General features: G+C 36.1%; 1 protein-coding gene across 2 annotated transcripts in view; it reads left to right on the top strand.

Moving 5' to 3' along the window:
- LOC149779269 (LIM domain transcription factor LMO4-like) overlaps positions 1–22060 on the top strand; it is a 46842-nt gene that overhangs the window by 15627 nt on the left and 9155 nt on the right. For both annotated transcript variants that reach the window (XM_089939860.1, XM_089939861.1), the window contains exon 2: positions 101–380. In XM_089939860.1, the coding sequence (XP_089795986.1) occupies positions 101–380 (280 nt within the window). The remainder of the gene's footprint in view (positions 1–100; positions 381–22060) is intronic.

Consider the following 22060-nt stretch of genomic DNA (forward strand, 5'->3'; position numbering starts at 1 on the left):
AGAATCGTTTTTCCTATCGTGATATTGTCGCGGTCTTTTCCTTTTCATATCGTCTTTATCGTCTTTTGTATTATTATTATTATTATTATTATTATTACAGGAACGAATAGTCCATCACATCCGAGCAGTCCCATCATGCACTCGGGAGGTGGAAGTAACAGTAACCTTAACAACAACAATATTGGCGGTATATCGGCAGGCGGAATAAAGTCTTGTGCAGGATGTGGCGGCAGAATTATCGACAGATTTTTGCTTCACGCTGTAGACCGTTACTGGCATACAGGGTGTCTCAAATGTTCGTGCTGTCAGACCAAACTGGCGGATTTTAGTTCGTGTTTCACCAGATCTGGGATGATTCTTTGTAAAAATGACTACCTCAGGTAATTTTAATTGGAATATTTCCTTTGAACTCATCCTACCCAGTTTGTTTATGGATTTCATTTAATTTAAATTGTTCTTCACCCATCCCCACTAGTCCCGCGTGTCGATAACGTGTATCTGATTATACTCTAAATGTGGAATGTGATTCTGAATTTCGGAATTGATGACAAGGAAGCAGCATGATGGTTGCCTTCGAACAATCATGAGTGCTTATTTTAAACAGGCCATCGACCCATTTTTGCAAATTGTTTCATAGTGATAGACCCATTTTAAAAGTTTTTTTTTTTCAAAACAATAGACCATGTCATACATTTTTTCATCATGTTGGACTCATTTCTTAAGTTATTTGGACATGGTAAGCACATTTCATAAGTTTCAATATGATACAACCCATTTCATAAGTTGTTTGATAATGACAGACCCATTTAACGAGTTTGTTTATCATGATAGACCCAAATCATAAGTTGGTTGAACATGACATACAATGTTGTTAGAGTATGATAGACCCAAATCATAAGTTGGTTGAGCATGATAGACCCATTTTATAAGTTGTTTGAACATGATAGATCGACATCATAAGTTGTTTGAGCATTATAGACCCAAATCATAAGCTGGTTGAACATGATAGACCCAAATTATAAGTTGGCTAAGCATGATAGATCCATTCTACAAGTTGTTTTAGCATGATAGACCCACATCATGAGTTGGTTGAACATGATAGATCCACATCATAAGTTGTTTGAGCATGATAGTAAGTAGTTTAAGCATGATAGACCCAAATCATGTTTTTTGATCATGTTAGACACAAATCATAAGTTGTTTGGGCATAATACACACAGATCATAAGTTTGAGCATATAATACTAAATAATAAATGATTGACCAAAATTATAAGTTATTTGAGCATGATAGAACCATTTTATAAGTTGTTTCTTAATGATAGATTCATTTCACAAGTTGTTTGAGCACGATAAACCTAAATCATAAGTTATTTGGGCATGAAATGATAGACCCATTTCACAAGTTGTTTGGGCATGAGAGACCATTTCAATAGATGTTTGATCAAGACAGATCGATTTCATGAGTTGTTTGATAATGATAGACACATTTCATAGATTTTTATCATGGTAGACTTCATGCGTTCTTTAATATTGATAGACCAATTTAACAAGTTGATTAACCACAATAGACCCATTTCAATAGTTACTTAATAATAATTTCATATAGTATGAAATCATTTAACTCCCGAGGTCTAGTTCTACCCAGCGAACGAACTGAACTTCAACAGTTTTATAAGTTGTCGTCTGTTTGTGCTTGTATTTATAAGTAATTTTTGTATGTTTAAGACACTTCTTCACATAGCCTTTACAACAATCATCTTGTGTGATTTCTTTCTACATTGTGTGTTGTTGTGTTTTCATGCTTTCGGTCAAGTTTGTATAGCATGATGCATTCCTGTCAGGAATGTTGAAAGTTGCAAACCTGACTCAATGATTAACGTGAAGGACTCGTGACTCGAGGTTTCGTGTTTGAATCTTTTGGCAGCCGTGCTATATCTCTGGACACGATCCTCTATTTGAATTCCCTTGGCGCTATAAAGACAGACGCTAAAGAAACAAAAAGAGACAACCCCCAATCCCCCTATTAAAAAAAAAAACAAAAAAAAACCGAAGACTTAGGACAAGCTCTTCTTCAGACACAGTGACCTTACTTACAGTATTAGCTGTACTTACCTAGGAAATGAAGACTCACAATCCAAAGTTCGCGGGTTCGATCCCAGCTAAGTCCAGTCCAGCCCCGGTCGGTTTTCTAAGTGTCATTTGAAAATACACTTAGCTTTATCTCGCATTTCCTTGGTATGATGCAAGCAACAATGTCTTAATGGCGCCGTTAAAACCATCAAAAAACCCCCAAAACAATGAAGTTTTGGGCAGGTTTGAGTAAAAAGATTCGGGCATAGCGCGGTTAGTGTTATGCCGTTGTTTAAAGACGTTAATATGCATGGTTTCTGTCAACCAGCTTATGTAAAAGGTTAAGTATTGACTATTACAGCTAATGTGTTGAACCTTTGATGCACTGGCGACTCATGGTGAAGAGGGTGGGGTGGGGGAGTCCTCTAGTGTCAATCGCCTCCTGCAGAGGAAACTGATTCAGAATTGGCTTGCCATTTATTGATTCGGTCACCATTCTGAGCTCGCAGTTTTTAAGCACAGATATTAAAAACACGACGTCTTTAGATATCAAACGGATAACCAGGTTTCTGAGTGTCATTTATTTCTATAAAGTAAACAGTAATGTAAGCCCTTAAAATTTGTTTACCATAACAGAATACTGCATTAAGAAAGTAAGTTTGCGTAACGAAATGCTACAGTACGATAGCGAGTTTATAACAACCATAATTGCGCCTTTTGAATTCCATGACACCGGTATGGAAAACGTAACTGGGCAGAAGGACGGGGTAATTTGGCGTTTTGAATGTAAGCAGATGGGTTTTGTGATTAGGCTAATGAAGGGAGAATATGGGGATATTTGTACCAGAGATTTAATGATCAATTCATAGGGATTCCATTAACATTATAACAAGGTCCTAATGACATTCTCGTTCTCAACAACATAATGGCGATAATGAGCTGTACCTTTTGCCACTAACGAGCTCTTAACCGGACGGATTTTAGCATGGTTTTAACTGTTGGTTTCTTCAAAGTTTTCCTATCTCGACAAGATGTAGCAATCTGATAATTTAATAGAAATATTGCCCATTAAAAAGAGAATATTCCTGATATATTTTTCTGTATGATTGTTGACCAGATTTCCGAGAAAAGTTCATGTTAGGGACATAACGCCTGGTGTTTCACTTATGATGGATACGATTGTCTCAGTTGACTCCCGTAATGAGAACGGTGATTTATTCCTTCAGATCATCATTTACTGATTATGAAATCTTTAACCAAAACTGTGTTGCGGGCCCCGATTTTCAGATGAGCCGTCCATTTCCATTTCAAGTTACAAAATAGTGTAAGAGTGCAAGAAAGATCTTCTGTAAATAATTTAGTAAACAATCTCGTTCACTTCACTGAAGCAAATGATTCTAATTATGAAATACAACAATACAAGCTATGATTTTTTAAGAGAAAAAAAAAGAAAACCAACCATCAGATTTTATATTTTTAAATTCCATGATATGAATATTCTTCTTCCTTAAAATAAAAGCCAAACATACATAATAAAACACAAGACAAAGTAATTGTAGAGTTTGGGATGTTTAAAGACGACTGTTGTGATTGCTAATGAAGGGGGTCGTATTACGATAATTGAACAAGAGACTTAATGATCAAATCAGAGGGGTCCAATTAACGTTGTAACAAGCTCTAATACCATTATAGTTCTCAACAACTTTGGGGTGATTATAAACCCTGCCATTTGCCACTAACGAGTTCTAAATCGGACGGATTTCAGTAATAGCTGCAACTGTTAGTTTCTACAACGTTTTCTCAGCTCGACAAGACGTAACAGTCCGATAGCTTAATAGAAATTTTGCCCATTAAAAAGCGAGTAGTGCTGATTTGCATGCCTGGTTGTTAGTGAGATTTTTGGAGAAAATTTCAATTAGGGTCATTTTGGTCTTCATTAGTTCTCCGGATAATACCGTACCTAATTTTCAGTTTTTATTTGCCGACGTAATTGGCATATGTAATTTGAGGATTTCTTCTGCCCGAAATGACTGCCTAATTGGATATAAATAGCATTGATAAATGTGGAGCGTAGCGTGTTGAAAATAATATATTTTAAATGCCCATTGTGAAACTGGCGTAAATTTCGCCTAAGGTGTATCTATTTCGTTTTTTTTTGGGAAAAAATATCTTGCATTATTTAAACTTTTTATGGTTCATGATGATGATGGACATTATCATCACTTATTCCTCCATTTGATTCTAGTACAAGTCATTTTAGGATGTCACGAAATTCTGAAAGTCAAAACTTTTTGCACTATTAGAAAATTGAGGAGGTATTACTACAAAAAGACGGCGGAATGGCTTTTATGTACTCGCGGAATATTCCTATTTCAATAAACTTGTGAAATAATGTTAGCCGTCAGGTTGATACAGTTATGCATTTGTGAATTATTTAAGTTTAGTTGCATTTTTTTAGAATTAATTCTGTTAAAGTGGGAAAGTACATATATTTTGATATTTCCTATCAAACGTTCAAGACTGAAGAAATATACCATTTCAAGTATACGTTCAGCAACAAAAGTGATACATACCATGCAGCGTTATTGTATTTGATCTAAGAATGATACATATTTATTTGATAGACGAGACGTTGTTCTGTATATGATCCAAGAATGATACATATTTATTTGATAGACGAGACGTTATCTGTATATGATACAAGAATGATACATATTTATTTGATAGACGAGACGTTGTTCTGTATATGATACAAGAATGATACATATTTATTTGATAGACGAGACGTTGTTCTGTATATGATACAAGAATGATACATATTTATTTGATAGACGAGACGTTGTTCTGTATATGATACAAGAATGATAACATATTTATTTGATAGACGAGACGTTGTTCTGTATATGATACAAGAGTGATGCATATTTCTCTGTTTGATACAAGAAGTAGACATATTTATTATTTAATACAAGATTGACATACATTTCATTGAAATTTCCTCAACAAAAGATACTATTTTCATTCTTAGAACTAATATCGATGAAGATATGGGACATCTGTATTTGGTAGTTCGCAAGTCACCATAGAAACAGCTATTTTTTTAAAATTAAAAACAAATTACTTTAATGATCGTTAGCTTTACTCGTCAAACTGTTGATCATCATATGTCCCCTGTAATTTTAATTTTGTTTGTTTGTTCTTTTGGTTTTAACTTTTAAAACATTGGCTATGTTATATCCATGAAATTATTGCAAGGTACCTTTTCCAAGGAACAAGAGAGGGCGTTTTCAACCTGCGACCCTTGCATTACGAGTCAGACGTCCATTAAGTGATTTCAAAACAAACCGTGTGTGTGTGCGTGTAAGAGTGTGTATGTGTGTGTGATTTTGATTTTAACGTAGCTTTTACAAATATTAAATCATATCGTTACGATGTCTGCAGTGTGACAGTTTATAGTGATGTCTAGCACTGGGGCATCATGCCCCACCCAGTCACATTGTCCTGACACCTGACCGAACAGTCCAAGCACTAACCTCTTAATGCTGAGCGCCGAGTGTTAGTACCGTTTTTATGAGTCTTTGGTATGTCTCGGCTGGGGTTCGCAACCGCGACCTCCTGCATTCGAGGCGGACGTTCAAACCATTGGGCCACCGGAGCGGTCGGTAACAAATCTTCAAAATGAATCAATACTTTCATTGGAATGATTAGTAACAATACATATTTTACATTTCATTATGCACTAAATTCATCGCGCTGCAACAAAACTTGTCCAAATTTAACACAGTAATTTTCTAATGAATAACATGCACAGTGAAAGCATTAATACGCTTTTTCTGTCATCTCATTATATTTACCCGATACATGAACATTGCCAGAAAGTTTATTCACGTCTTTACAGTGTCATCGATAACTCTTTTTTTTTTAAAATCTCGCATCACTTTCGCTGTCGTTTTTCCTTGGGTAGGAAGGCGGGGCTTGTTTTTGTCAGTTGCACCCGATGTAGGTCATCTCTTAAGCGGACAGTATTTTCATTGTTATACCGGTCTCAGTAGGACGCACAGTTTTATTTTTCTTATCAGAGGCTTTGAAGAATAGACTTGTTGACATTCAGATTCTTTCCGAATAATCTGTCGGTAGCTGGCATCATTCAGTTAAGTAAATTGAAAAATACCTATTTGCATGGAAAGCCTTAAGAAAGGTTACACGAACCCAAAGGTAGATCTCATCTCTTTCGTTTTCAACTGTCGAGACTGGTATTCCAACATTTCATAAAAACGGAAAGACAGGCACACTCTGGTCTGATGCAGCGCATTTCGGAAGAGTACACTGCGATTCAGTGCAGGAAAGTGTGGCAAGGAGTGAAAACCTTGCTTGGGAGTAATGTTGCCCAGTGGTTGATGTGCCGAACCCGCGATGAGAAGTTTGTATCATGCCATCGGATTGTCCTGGGTCGGCTGTTTTGCAAGGCAGGTCACTTTATCGCAGTAGTTTCTGCAGCCATTTTATGGTGGTTTGTCGCAAAGCACAAAACTAAAAAAACACTAAATCATTAGCGGTGTGCTCGACGTATATCAGATTACAGTATGAACAAAATGGCAGAAGATATCTTCTTCCCATCCTCTCCTTCTTTAACGATGATTTGATATAAATATCATGAACTTGATGTGTCATCATGTACTTCCCGAAGCTGACATCACATAGCGTTCTCATGGCAGTGACTAATTGCAGCATGTTCGCTGGGCCGCATGATTCTGTTAATGAATAATAAAGGCGAGCAGGGGGCTTCGTTATACGTGTCTGTTACATAATACTCCAGTAGCACAGGCCTGGACTTCATGACACGTTTCAGCTTGACTATAAGCTCAAGTTGTTGTTCCAGTCAATTGCAAACTGTCACTATTTTTGAAAACGTCAATTATGATTAGCCGAGAGCTCATAGCAGAGACTCTGGGTCAGTTTTATAATGTCGAGACTTTGACACAAAAGAATCGGTTTGAAATAGCTATGCTACAGTCGAGTTCTCCAACAACATATTCCCCCAGATTTTACATTTTCAATCAGAAATAGGGAATGGATATTATAAGATACATTCTTGTACTACAACATAAATCATCTCTTGGATGATAGCTCGCTGTCGATTCAGCATTGACATCTGCGTCTCGCGTACAGTGGTCATAATAGGACTCACGGTACTAATTATATGCAAAATCGGAACCAGCAAAGAAATGGGTGAAGATCAGTATATGTGGGTTTGGCTGACCAGGAATGGTTGATAATGAAAGTAAGATTTTAAGAAAAGTAATCTTTTGAGAGCTTACCCTAGTTGTAAGTGAAAACAAAAACTCTAGAGACATTGTTTTATTTATAGGATTTCAGTCTCTTTACAGACTTTGAAGGACTCGTTCTGAAATCAGCATCTGACTCTTTGGTGACTCTTTGTTGCGGTATTGAAAGCATATGTTTAAACACATGTAGATCCAGAAAATGTCGCAGGTCATATAGTTTTCTCTCCTGCGAATCTGTCATCAAGGCTGTACCGTTACTGATAAATATAAGTTTGATCATGAGCATTCAGAAATGTTAATTTACTGAATTTTTATATGGTATTAGCATACGTTTACTATGGGAACTGATTAGTACCTTGAGTCATAACACGGCAGTAAAACAGCCATCCCGCCTTATTTTTTTTAACAGTGTACCAATCATGCATCGCGAAGGAAATGATGCTACCAACCAATCTTAACTGTCCTGAGCGGTATTTCCAGGTTTAAATTTAGAATAGCGATTGTTAGAACAGATACTCGTGTACTGGACAGCCTTTTAGTATCATCTTGTCCAATTATGGACGGGCTACCACATTATATTTCTAAAATCTGTTTGGCCTTTACATGAAACTGACCATCATGGTCAGAATTTAGGTTGAATGACTTGTATTTAAACCCGGAGGCAAATTCGATATGGCCTTTCGTACACACTAGTGCCTTAGTGAACACGTAATACATGTATAAAATCTTGCCGCAAGGAACATCTAGAATTAGACTTGAGTTGCCACTGATCAACTAGCCAGGTACCAGTGCTGTCGCTCTTGATTAGACATACCTTAGGTGACGTATGATACAATAGAAGGTTTAATTGAGTAGCCTTTAATCGGTCCGTCAGGCGATACCTCTTTTATTGAAGTACACGTGATGTATTGGTACACGATTGGATTGGTATTTGGATAATGAATCGGAAAAAGAACAGATTAACTCCTTTGGGAAATCACGTTCGAAAGCTTTAAGTTGGATCTGAGCTCTCTTGAAAAGTTTGTTCGTGTAATTTTCTTTCATTCGGGTATTCATGAATAATATTTTGTCGAGCTATTGTTTAGAGCTGTAGATGGTTATTATTCGAAAAGTTTGACTTCAATTTAAAGTATATACCAATCTATTCGTATCGTAGTGGAAGCAACACGTTTTCAGACATCAATATTCAAGTACCTTTGGTGTATTTAATTGCAAGTGTTGAGTTTTATCAATAATAACGTAAGCAACACAGAAGTAAAGCCCAGACTTGTCGATTCCACAACAGATCGCTTTTTGGTAAAGGAAAGAATGGAAAATGCAAATTATACCAATATATCGAGCGTGAAATAGCCCCCGGAATATAAAACGGTAGATTAACTTATTCAAACGGTGTGCATTCGCTGGATGCCTGTCGATTTATACATGTAACCACGATGATAACATTTTGTACTTTCCCCATCCACCGATGTAAACAATATAGGGTCTTATACCGAGGGCGCACTAAAGTTGCTGTATTATGATTGAAAGAGTTCGGATATGGCAACAACTGTATTGCATGTACCATGTTCCGCTTGGGAAAAGGCCTGAAATGTAATGATTATGGACATTATGCCATATCTGAATAGACCCATTGCAGAGTTGCCGTTCCTGATATCAGTCACTAACAATCAAAACGAGGCTATCACTGCTGTGTGTAGGTTGTGAAATTTGAAACGCTTGAAATAAATGATACTGTTTCTTCTTTAAACTAATTGCACCATCATTACTTTAAACCAAAATATGGCTGTTGTTTTGTTTGTTTTTATTTTTGTTATCACAGGCTTAAAAGACGATCCTGTTCTAGGAACAGGAAATTTAACTTCCGATCACCCGTAACAGTTGTTATTAATATCAAAATACTTTATAATCTACACTTGATCCAAAGCCAGACTCTCGACTTTAACTGGTGCACCATTTTTTTTTATTCATCTTTGTTTATTCGTGTGGTTTTTAAATCTTCAGTGAAGAATCTTTTTACGAGATGGAGCGAAATGAAATATCGGCATGCTCAATGGAATCAACACATATTCTTTTTGATTGTAAACCTTTAAAACTATTGACATAATAAAGTATTGTGGGTGATATAGTTAAAGTGGAGATGGCAAAACCTTAATGATTTCAATATAATGCCTGAAATGAGAATAACGGTTATTTCTGACGCAAAAGGGTCAGTCATTATACGAAAACGATTCGTTACTTAAATGTAAATGCGGAACGGAATCATCGCAAATTATACTTATTTTTCTTAATTTTCGAACTGTTTAATGTTATTTTACTTCAAATTTCATGTATACATTAGTTAATTTGATTTTTAAAAGATAGAAGCAGTCATCACTGCCAGTGCTGTTGCATATTAATTTGGTGCAAACAGGAAAATTGGCATGCAAAATGAAGCATTGACAGTTAATAGCTATTGGTTATTCAATTCATTAATCAGTAATATAATGAAATTTAAAAAGTATTTTCCTTATTTATATTTTTTAGATATTGTTTTCATGGTTCCCGGTTGTTAAACACGGTTGTTAAACAATCAAATTAGTAATGCCAAATATAATTTCGGTATACGAAATAGGACCATGTATGTGAAAGTGAGATCGGTTTGCGAAATGAAATCATAAAACATACTGATTCCTGTCATTATTTGAAACTTACTATATTAATGTATTAATATATTTATCTACCGTAAGTAAAATAATGATAATATAATTTTGTCTTTTGCCGATATTCCATTGCAAACGAATGCTAGACTCGTTACAATAATGTAAATCGTATAATGGTTAGTAATTTAATATATCATGAAAATTAGTAATGTGATATTAATCAAGACGTTCTCAACTGCTTGCCTGTCATTGTCTTTGCTGACTATCGCTTGGACAATTATGCCTATATAATTGGTATAACTTTATCCAGCTATAACTTTTAAGTTTGTTTTCCAAAGTTGAGGGAAATTTTCAGCAGATTCTTATCAGGGCTAATGCTGTGTTTTGCAGAATTTGAACATGAAGATCTTCACTATGACTAATGGGTTAATTACGACATGTGCACATGAAGATCTTCGCTATGACCAATGGGTTAATTACGACATGTGTACATGAAGATCTACGCTATGACCAATGGGTTAATTACGACATGTGCACATGAAGATCTTCACTATGACTAATGGGTTAATTACGACATATGCACGTGAAGATCTTCACTATGACTAATGGGTTAATTACGACATGTGCACATGAAGATCTTCACTGACTAATGTGTTAATTACGAGATGTGCACATGAAGGGCTTCGCTTTGACCAATGGGTTAATTACGACATAAAAATGAGTTAAATTTAGGAAGTTTACAATTTCATTTTTTTAAATATAAAAAAACATTTGAATAGTGCGTTTCAATTCGGTGGAGCCCGTGTTTGCCGAAGCTCACCATAACGTTCATTTATGCGTTCTTGTGCGTGTCCGTCGTCCGTCCACGTCATGTATTAAGATTAATATTAAAGTTTATTAGATCAACTGCATTGTCGAAGTTTTTTATATATACTTTGTAGCCAAAATAAACGGCGGGATGGAAAACAACCATAATATTTTATGTTTACCTAGGATGTAATGTTATTCAGGCTTGTAATATAAAACCCAAAGGATGAAGAAAATGTACCGTCTGACATTTTCGTACCTACAGTGGAATAAAATGGAACATATCACGCATATTTGTATTCAGTGTCTATATGAAAGATTGTTAAATCTGCTTTTCCAACCATCTTGTACACAAGTATATATGATATTATTGAGAGGAATTCGTGATTAATCAATAATATAATATCATTCCTGATTAGATATACCCACGATCGATGCTGGGAAGAGGCAGTTTATTGAATCTACCCGACCCACATAGTCAGGCAACGCAGCCTTTGCCGAAGTATTGGCATATCTTACTCTGGTAATGGGTTGATTTTTTTTTATTATTATTATTTTTTTTTAATGGGGGCCCAAGGTGTCAGTGCCGCTTGCCTTTACAGATCACTGACATCTCACCGCTTTCCGTGTGGGTTTGAGTCTCGGTTTGACATGCGCGGGTATGTGAGAAAGCTTACCAGTAACTTCCGGGTAGTCTTCATGGGTTCTTCCTTCACCAAACATACTGGTCGAAATGTGTACATATCGTGTGCTGGATAATGGGATTATGTCCATTAAAACCAAAACAATATTCAGGCAATATTGAACTTTTATTTTATATGTTTGGATATTGAATGAGGAAGATTTATTTTCCCTTTTGGAAATGAAGTTTTGATTTACAATAGGAATTTTTGTTTTGTTAAATATACATTGTAATCTATTCTAATGTAGACGTTTTATGATAATGCAGTTAAGATCAATCATCTTCCCTGTTTGAGACATTTTCAACTTTACGTTTTGTTCTGTCGGTCTTGGCGATACAAAATAAGCCATAATTTGAAGCATTACGTACTGTACGTTAGGGTGTACAAGTACTGGTGTGTATGTGCGTGAAAGTGGTGTAATTGTTTAAATACACTCAGTCTTGTACATACTGGTGATACCGTGAAGCAGGGTACCAGAATGCAACATCCAACATCACCCCTTAAGAAAGGCATTTTAAGTTGCCTAGGCACTAAATAGCCTACTTGTGTTGTTGTTCCGCAAAGCACCAAACCTTACCAGTATAACCCATTTTCGCACGTGACATAATATTTTACCAGAGGTTTATATTCTAAATTTGCTACAAACACTGGGGTCGATAAACTATGGTCTCTCCTCTAGCGATTATGAATTAACTCTTGCCACTAGGGGGCGTGTTCTGTTTTTCATCCTCACTGCGTGACGTCTTCGTAATTCAATGGCTGTCAGGGTCAAAATAAATTAATCTTTGTTCTTCCAACAGTGTCAAGACGTATTGAATTTATTTAGTATTATTTAAATGGTTTTATCTCCACACGATATGGAGAAATCGCATTTAATGCGACCATGGATCGAAATAGATAAGATTAGCTGAGGTGCCCTCCTGTTTTGTTTATGAGACTCGGAGAGTAGAACAACGCTGGATGATATTAAATTAATCTTTGAAAGCTTCGTCTCTGTCTTATATCGTAGAAAAAGTTCACTTGAAGGCAGGACAAGGCCGATTTTATATGCTTTGGTGTCTAAAGCGGCCTTCTATCAGAACGACCAAAACAAATTCAAGAGGACTAAATATTTCATATATTTTGCACATATCAGCTCTGAATTTTATGAAAATACGCAAATGGGAATGTTGCCGATCCAGTTTCAACCCTGAGAAAGTGGTTTGAAATAGATTTTTGTACAATGTTGTAAGTAGATAGGGGGTTTCCAGAATGTAAATCAATATATACCCAAGAGCGCAACGGACTTATTTGCTAGAAATAATTTGTCAGTTTTAAAATAAAACACTGAGTAACTCTGATTGAACTCTGCACGAAGAATATACATTTGGAACAATACGACTTTCATGCTTAAAAATACTATATGGTACTCTATATTACCATGTTGAACCCACGTGTTCGTAATAATACTTTTTCTTTCCTATTTCAATGCCTTAATATCCTTCGTTAATAAAGGTTAGTGGCTTTCTTTTTTAGTTTTCGGCATATTTTACATTTACTGGCCATCGACCATAAGATGGATGGTATGTTGTCCGACCGTCCGTCCTTCAGCAAAAGTTTGCAATCGTTACTCCAACTATACTACTCTGATGTTACCCATGAAACTTGACGTACACTCTTCCTATGGTCTAGTTGGTATTAAATGGAAGTTGTGCCGACTGACCTTCATTATAACCGGAACAATAGCCATCTTGAAAATCGTTTTATTGCTACCCCTGATAAATGGAAGTCAGATTGAAATGAAGTTTTAAGCACAATACTACTCATTATGTCTAGTTGGTCCTTAACGAACATGTGTTTCAATATGACCGCCACATTGGCCATTTTAAAAATTTAGTTCTCACCTGCTTTTTCAAAATGACAGGTCATATCAGCTTGGGGTTGTCACTGAAATACTTCTTGCGATGCTTGTCAATAAAATTGAAGCCAATCCAATATGTCCGCTACATATGGTATCTTGAAAACATGTTTTCATTAGTACTCTCTGCACTAGGCTTTGACTAAAAGACGTTGTATGATGCCCAGCTGTCCCTAAATGGAAATGGTGCCAGTTTGATATCTAATATGACCACCAAGGCATCCATCTTAAAAATCTTGTTATTGTTACTCTTTCAAAACAGAAAAGTCATATCAACATGGTTTTTCACTAGCGTTTTCTTTCCAGAATGGTACTGGTACCAGTCTGAAATTTAGTATATTCACCATGGAAGCAACATTGAAAGCCATTTTATCGCTTACGAATATCAGATAGTTTTCAACTCGCAGCAGTTAAAAGGAAGAAATGGTCTTATCTGAAACTCCTCGAAATTCCTTTCGACCAGTAAAGCCACAGTCCCTTGGAAAGACTCTTGTCTATAATGAAAATGATATGGTGAAAAAGATTGTAATATAATCATTTTCCGCCTTCCGCAATAAATTTTGCCTTACACAAGGTTCACTTGAACCTGCGCTTAGGGAGCAGTTCTATAAAAAGACCAAGCACGTCAGCTCATGCGAATATTCCAGTAAAGTGCACAGTTCAGATAAATGTGTTAATTGTTTCTTCTTCTGATTTATCTCTTTTCCTTTTTTATCATGCTTAGTTAAGGAAAAGTTGCATAAACATCAGGGTGTATTTATACGCAGAGAGAGAGAGAGAGAGAGAGAGAGAGAGAGATTGAGATTTTTTAAGAATTCAAAATCCTATTGTCATTTTGGGGATCGGTACTCATGTCTGGTATAGTTGAATCTAAGCAAAGTTTTGAGCACCATGGCCATTTATCCTGTGATTCCGGATCTTTACATCGTTCTAGCACTCAGATTTTAAATTGCGTATCGACGAATTTAACAATGCGTGTGAAAAGGTTTAATTAGGAACACTATATGGTGATATTGAAGGATGTTCAAGGGAGTCTTTTTGAATACTTGGATTGCTGTGATCTCAGAGGATGTTCTTGAAACTTTTTTGGAACACAAGGTTTTAATGTTGTGATCTCGGATATGATTCAAGGATATTTGTTGTAACACAATGCTGGAATGTTCTGATCAAGGAGGATATTCAAGGGAATTTATTTATTATATATAAAGGCAGTCTTGGGAAGGAAGTATTTAACTGTTTGGCTGGGAGAAATAAATCCCAACAAATTCACGAGATGACTCTTAAATAGTTTGGTTGAGTCAAAGAGACAGACATACATTGTTATGACAAAAATACAAATGCGCAATAAGAGCCACTGGTAGTGTATTTTTTCCTTACACTTTGCTAAGTGTGGAAATGATTTAAGTAAAAAAAACAAGCCCTTGTTTCCTCTTGAAACTTATGCATCTAATTGAGATAAGTATTAGTCATCTGATAATCGTTTCATGTCTGGATAATACGGTTGTGAAATACTTTAAAAGTTCGTTTAAATTTGATGAGTACAGCAAGGCAACAGAGGAGAATAAGTTTGGTTACAAAATATACATCTATTTACAGTTTTCAAAAAAAATCTTAAAAGGAATGAAACGAAGTCAAGATCTTTTTAGGAAAAATATAGAACGTACTCATGAGAGACAAATATCCCTCCACACTGCCTGATAATCTGACCTAACGCAAAACTTGTATGGACGGACAATGTTATTATTATATAGTCCTTCCACAGTAGTAATTGCGCAGAACAGGTGAGTTGTGGGTTCACATCATCAATTTGGATGCTATAAATAGTACCTGTTCATATTTAAGTGTCCTTGGCAAAAGCTCTTGGATTTCATTTTAAGTTTATTCAGCACTTTACTAGAGGTACACGGTATGTTGTTGGTTACTTTGAAGTCAACCAGTAGAATTACTCGGGTCTTGAAGTCAGCCAATATAATTGCCCGGACTTGGAAATTAACCAATAGAATAATCCGGACCAATGGCCAATTGTCTCCCAGAAGCAAAGCTTTGTTCGACAATGAAATAATAATACGAATGAGCGTCTGCTTACATTTTACAGAGTCTTGCATATTTAATGGTCTTCAGATTTGGACTTAATGAGATGTGCTAATAAATGAGTTGCGTGGAATCCTTTGTTCATCTCTCTCTAGACATCTATAAAGTTGTACACATGAGCCCTCTCTTCCTTGTTTCCCTAATGAAGTCACTTCTGAAGCGTATTTCGATTATCCAAGTTATAGATGAGCCTCGTTAGAGGACTAGTACTGATAATTGACACATTATAAAGAGTGAGGTAGGACCAATTCGTTAGGTAATTGCCCCGTGCTCACTAATGGTAGACGAAAAATAAAGCTTTATTTCCCAAAGGGTCAACGATGACCTCGTTAAAGCTGCGGTTATTTTCGCAAAGACCTCATTAGATTACCTTATCGCCGTAAAGATGATTCCCTTTCACAAATCAAGAAACCATTTTGATGCAGAAGGACAACACAGTCCTAAGTCAAGTAATTTTGGTTGTTGTAAAGGATGGCACTTGCACTCGCTCTTGGTGATTTGTTTCTTACAAACGCAAAGCAACATGCGGATGTATACATTTAGGCAAATCTTGTACATATGTATATATGTATATAGGTTGGTAGGTAGGTAGGTAGTTGGGTACGTAGGTGTCTGCGTGTGCACAGTTCTTTTTTAAATGTTTAAACAGTATCTGCACACAGCAAAATCAAGACGAGAAATGTTAATTTGCAACACGGCATTTCCAGATCCTAGAATTAATCACACAGGTACGTGCTTAGAGAACACGCTGACATGTGGGTGCGATTAACTGCTTCATTTTTCTTGTAATAACACGAAACATAGTGCCGAATAATTTGTTCATTTTCTTGTGCATTTGCCGTGAAATAGACCTTCTCTAAAGTAATTGGAAATATCCAATTAGCCAAAGGCTCTCTTATTTTCGCAGGATCAGTCTTACACTTATCTTCAGTAACTTAAACTACATTTTCATTAGTGAATGCCACGTTCACATTTAATGATGTTATCAACCATTATGAAGGACCGAAATAAGAGATCTTAAACTATCCACTGAACAATATATATAATGTGCTTACATAACATTGCTTGCTTTTACTAGCATGATATATTTATGTAGCAAAAACTGGTTAATACTACTTTTAGATACTAATTTTATAAAGGTTATGTGTGTCCAAACAAAATTTGGATGAAACAGCTTGTTCAAAATTATAATTGCAATATACAGTATTCTCCTCGCCGTCTTTCATCGTGTATATATTAATGCGGCAATCTGTTTTTCTTTTTTGTTATCGTATACGCGTCACCCTCACTTTCTGTTTCTGTTATGGTTATACATGTCTCGCTCATTTTCATGTTTGTTAATGTATTCACGTCTCCCTCATTTTCTGTTTGTTACTGTATACACGTACCCCTCATGTTCTGTTTGTTACTGTATACACGTCTCCTTCATTTTCTGTTTGTTATTGTAATCACGTTTCCCTTATTTGCTGTTTGTTACTGTATACACGTCTCCCTCATTTGTTGTTTGTTACTACGACGTATATACATCTCCCTCATTTGCTGTTTGTTACTGTATACACGTCTCACTCATTTTCTATTTGTTACCGTATACACGTTTCCCTCGTTATTTGTTTGTTATTGTATATGTGTCTCCCTCGTTTTCTCTTTGTTACGGTATACACTTATCCTTCATTTTCTGCTTCAGTTATTGTATACATGTCTTCTTCATTTTCTGTTTCTTTTTTTATGTCTCCCCCATTTTCTATTTTTGTTATTGTATGTATATTTTCCTCGTGTTATTTTTTATTTAAGATACCCTTTCGATTAAACTTTTATTCAGTTGTTGTAAAAGTATTTTATGCAACTGTTGTAAAAGTATTTTATGCAGTGATTGTGCAAAAGTACCCCTTGCGTCAAAGTCAGATAAGATCACGACTCCTGTCATAAATAACTAATTGATTTTTTATATACTTTATGTCATTATTGGCATGTCCGATAGTTCTTAGCACCAGCCAAGCACGCTGCTTTTAAGCCATAAAATACATAAGTGTGAGAAGAAACAACGCTTTTTTTGTATGCTTTCAAGGAAATAAATTTGGATTGGTATTTCATGTAATTATGGCACCAAAAAAAGTTGCTTGTTTATACTTGACTACAGTCACCACTGTGCTGCCGTTAACGATAAGTATACAATATAAACACTGATTGTATCGGAGAAACGATGGGAAATTTAACACCGGGTTTCATAAACTAAGCCATTTAATCAATTACACGAAAAACTAATCTAACTTGAGTTAATTAATTTTCAGAACGATAAGTACACCAGCTGTGGGTGCCGTGTTCGAGATGATATTACCTTCCGTTCATGAAAGAGCTGCAAATAAATGTGCTCTTATCGCAGAGTTTATGAGGTGGTTTATGCAAGTCCAGTGTAGCACCAATTGGTGATAATAGTGATATCACAGATGTTACAGTTACAGGGAAGTCATTTCAGTAAATCATCTAATTAACTAACCACTGAGGTTTCAGAATTTCATTATATGATTTCGTTACATGTATGACTGAACTCATGGACTTCATTTGCAGTCAAATTTACATATAAGAGCCACTCAAGGCATAGTCAACAAGTGACCTCATTTGTAGTCAAACTTGCATATAGCACCCAATCACGGCACAGTTTGCATGTGACCTCATTTGTAGTCAAACGTGTATATAGCACCCACTCTCGGCACAGCCTGCAAATGTCCTCATTTGTTGTCAGACTTGCATATAGTGACCTGATTTACATGCGAACTTGTGTATCAAAAAGTCACTTACGGCCCACTCTACAAATGGTTCTGATGAAACATATTGTCTTTTGTGCAGATAAATACGCATTTCATTATGTGTATACGCGATTTATGGAAAATGTGCTTTCTCAAGGGATCACGATAATAGGTTGGATCGCACGTGGACAACTCCAGAATATTTTTTTGATTTCTGTTCTTGGGGTCTGGACGGTTAGAATTAGTATTAGAGTTTTGTTGTATAGTTTTTATTAGCATCTTGTCCTGCGTGACGGCTGTTAAAAGACTGTATTCATAACTTTGATGTGTGTGTGTGTGTGAGAGAGAGAGAGAGAGAGAGAGAGAGTCATTTCAAATGGAATCGTCGGGTGGAGGGGCTTAAACGTCCCTCCCCGCATTACGCATCGTTCCACTTATAATATACTAGTAAAACCAGTGTGAGAAACGAGATTACGACAGGTAATCCTTGCAGTAGACGCGGAAAAGGAACATTTGGTATAACCACCTCTGTATGATCGTTACATGTTTGTATACCATTAAATCAAAATTATACGTTGTTGGAATTGAGTGGAAAGGCCGGTATTACCGAGATTACGGTTTGGATTTCGGATAATCCATTCAGTCTCAAGTTAAATTCCTTGGTACGTTATCCCGTACTTCCCAGGCATACCAGCTACTGTTATTGCTCAGGAATTTGGCACAGTCAAATCGTATGCTTCCTCAGTCTCAGTCAATGCAAGCATTGCGATAAACGTCCCGTAACCGATAACGTATTACGACTATTCGGATATGCATAGCCTGGTCCGGGCTCGATCGAACTAACATAGTGTACATTGACTTAAATCGATTACATACGTAACAATATTTTATGTATTTTGTTATCATTTATTGACATCGCGCACTCTGTGACAATCGATTGTGCGTCCGTGTTTGTGGGCTGCCTGTGTGAATGTAATGTTTACAAAGGAAATTATCAATAATGAATGCATATATTGGCAGGTGAAGAGATAATTTGTGGAGAATTGTTATACTGGGAGAGTATTAACCTCGATAATTGTTACAATGGGGTAGTATTAACCTCGATAATGGTTATACTAGGATAATATTAACATCGATAATGGTTATACTAGGATAATATTAACATCGATAATGTTTTTAATAGGATAATATTAACCTCTAGAATGGTTATAATGGTATAATAATAGCCTCGAGAATGGTTATACTGGGATAATATTAGCCAGGAAAGTGATATACTAGGGTGATATTAGTTTCGAGAATAGTTATACTGGGATACCATTAATTTCGATTAAGACATAGGCATGTTTGAAGAAAGTCAGTGTCTATTTTCTGTGATATTTATGACAAAAGGTAATGTCAGATCATAATACAAAGAAGTGCGTTCAGTTTTATAATGAACCAGTAGATAAAATGATTAACTAAATCACTGAGGTGAACACTGGCATGTGAATGAAAAAAATATACAAACATATTTATCAGTTTTGATGATTGCATTTATATTAGACATGGGCGACATTTAAAAGCAGCCAATGCAGCAGGATACTAATTATGTATAGTCCAAGAAATTAACAATATACTCTGAACAGCAAGTTTGCTTCAGCTTACCATTTTGACCATATTGTCATTGCCCCGTTCCTGAAAGGTGAAAACATTTGGTTTGCTCTGTTATTATCGTTCTTCCAACATCAGTATTTTCAAATGATTTTAAGGCAGGATGTCTTTAAATTAATCTTAGAAAATATTTTGAGTCAAAATACCGTTTGAGATAATATTGTGGTTCCAAAGCGAACATAACTTTAATATAGAATTTGTCAGAGTGAAAGAATCTAGATGGATCAACACAAAGTAAACTCTTCTACTTAGCTAGGAAATCCATCAAATGGTTTCTGATTGGTTGACTGGTAATGCTGATGTAATGACAATTATGAACACACCTGTGTCAAAATAAAGTTCTGTTTTATCCTTTTGTTGGATCCGAAATTAAAAGCATGTTCACTTTTGGGACGTGTCTATGATTGTGAACCATACGATTGCAGTTTCTTGTAATACAAGCAATATTCGCTGGGTAGTACATCGTTTTGCCCCAAAGTATACATTCCTCTCGTCCTTGAGTGATATGTTTATCACATGTAATTGCAATCTACTCTAATTTTAGCGGAATCTCTAATTTGGATGTAATTTCTTTTGTTCTAATGTTGTTGTTTTTTTCTCCCAAGGAAGAACGTTTTAGCCTACATACAGATAGTGGACCGCGCTCATGACAAATTGGGCAATTTCCAGCTCAATTAAACCGGAAATGTTAGACACACACAAAGGCCTTCTGTCATTGGGATTCCCTTCTCTCATGGAAGCGTTTACTTCTCTTAGTAATTGCCAATTTTCGCTCGTGCTAATAAAGTGCGCAAATCCATTATAGCCTTGGCAATTGGAAATAGTTGCTGCACCTCTCGGGCTAATTGGATTTCAATTTACTATAATAGTTGGTAAAACTAATATGCGAAATGATTTTAATTCCTTCCAGTCTCGGTTGTCAGATTCTATTATTGTGGTAGGTACACAATGGCTGCCAAGAAACTAGGTTCTCACATGGTCTCGGGTTGGGCCAATTTGATGATAAAGTAGCTAGTCCAATTAAAGGAAATGATTAAACTTTTTAGAATTTGTGAATGTTGATGGCAAACAAACTTGGGATAATGAACTAATTAAATCCACTCTTCGAGCCACTCTTGTTCGTAACGGAACCACCCATCGCGTGCAGCTAACAGGAGCAAATTAACACGGCATCCTTCTTACAAGTACAGGTGGAACCTTTTATACAAATTACACGAATTTAGCGTGCGTTTTTATTTGGTACTTGATGCACATGTGAGACCATTGTGATCGTATAGCAGTTTGCCAAAAAAACGCAGAATCAACTTTCTGCTAATCGTGTACTGGGTAAAATTTATTAAGAATCGTTTATTCGGATATCTACGGTACTACTGGTGACAGAGTAGGGAAAAGCCAATTAATACCTTTCTTCTCCCCACATCATTAGGTCCCACAATTTATAGAACGTTGATTCTGTTTTCCATGGATCCCGTGTCTTATGCGCTGTGAGGAGCTAATTAAACAAGATTTATCACGTATCTCGTGCTGGAGAAATGTTTTATTAACAGGAAGAAGCTTTGCAAACTCGACTACTAAAAGATAGGTTGAGGCTAGTCTAGAAACCGAAACAGTTGCATGCGGTAATTAATCCATGTTCGACGCGGAAGATTTCAAAATCTATATGATCAGTGGTGAAGGTGCAATACATTGGACTTGAAACTGCGGATGAAAATTATATAGTTGTTGCAAAGATGAATGTGTACAATGTCTGATATGTAGTCCGTTATGCCTTCGATATCAGATAATACACGGTATATTTTCTTGAACGAAATCCTCATTCCCACAGGTGTCAGTGATCTATTAACCTATTTTTAAAGGGTTTTTACAGACTTTGAGAAACAAAATTCATGAACAACTTTCATTGACCATTGTTACAAATGTCACGATGTACCGATAGACTATCAAAACTTGTGACTTAGTTACACGGAAATGTGTATCATGGTAGTGTGTCATATATCAGTTAATTCTTCTTCGAGTACATCGTCATCTCTGGCACATATAAGAAAATTTCAATCATTGTGTGTGTCGTTATTTCGTTGTCTTCCAAACGTGTTGTCGAGTGGCTTTTCTTGCAAGTCTTCATTCCAAGACTTGAATTTAGAGTGCGGTTCAGTGCTGAAGACAGACAAGTATACATTCTTTTTCCCCCCAACA

Source organism: Sinohyriopsis cumingii, chromosome 17, assembly GCF_028554795.1.
Source record: "Sinohyriopsis cumingii isolate HCF-2022 chromosome 17, ASM2855479v2, whole genome shotgun sequence".
In the NCBI taxonomy this organism is placed as follows: Eukaryota; Metazoa; Mollusca; class Bivalvia; order Unionida; family Unionidae; genus Sinohyriopsis; species Sinohyriopsis cumingii.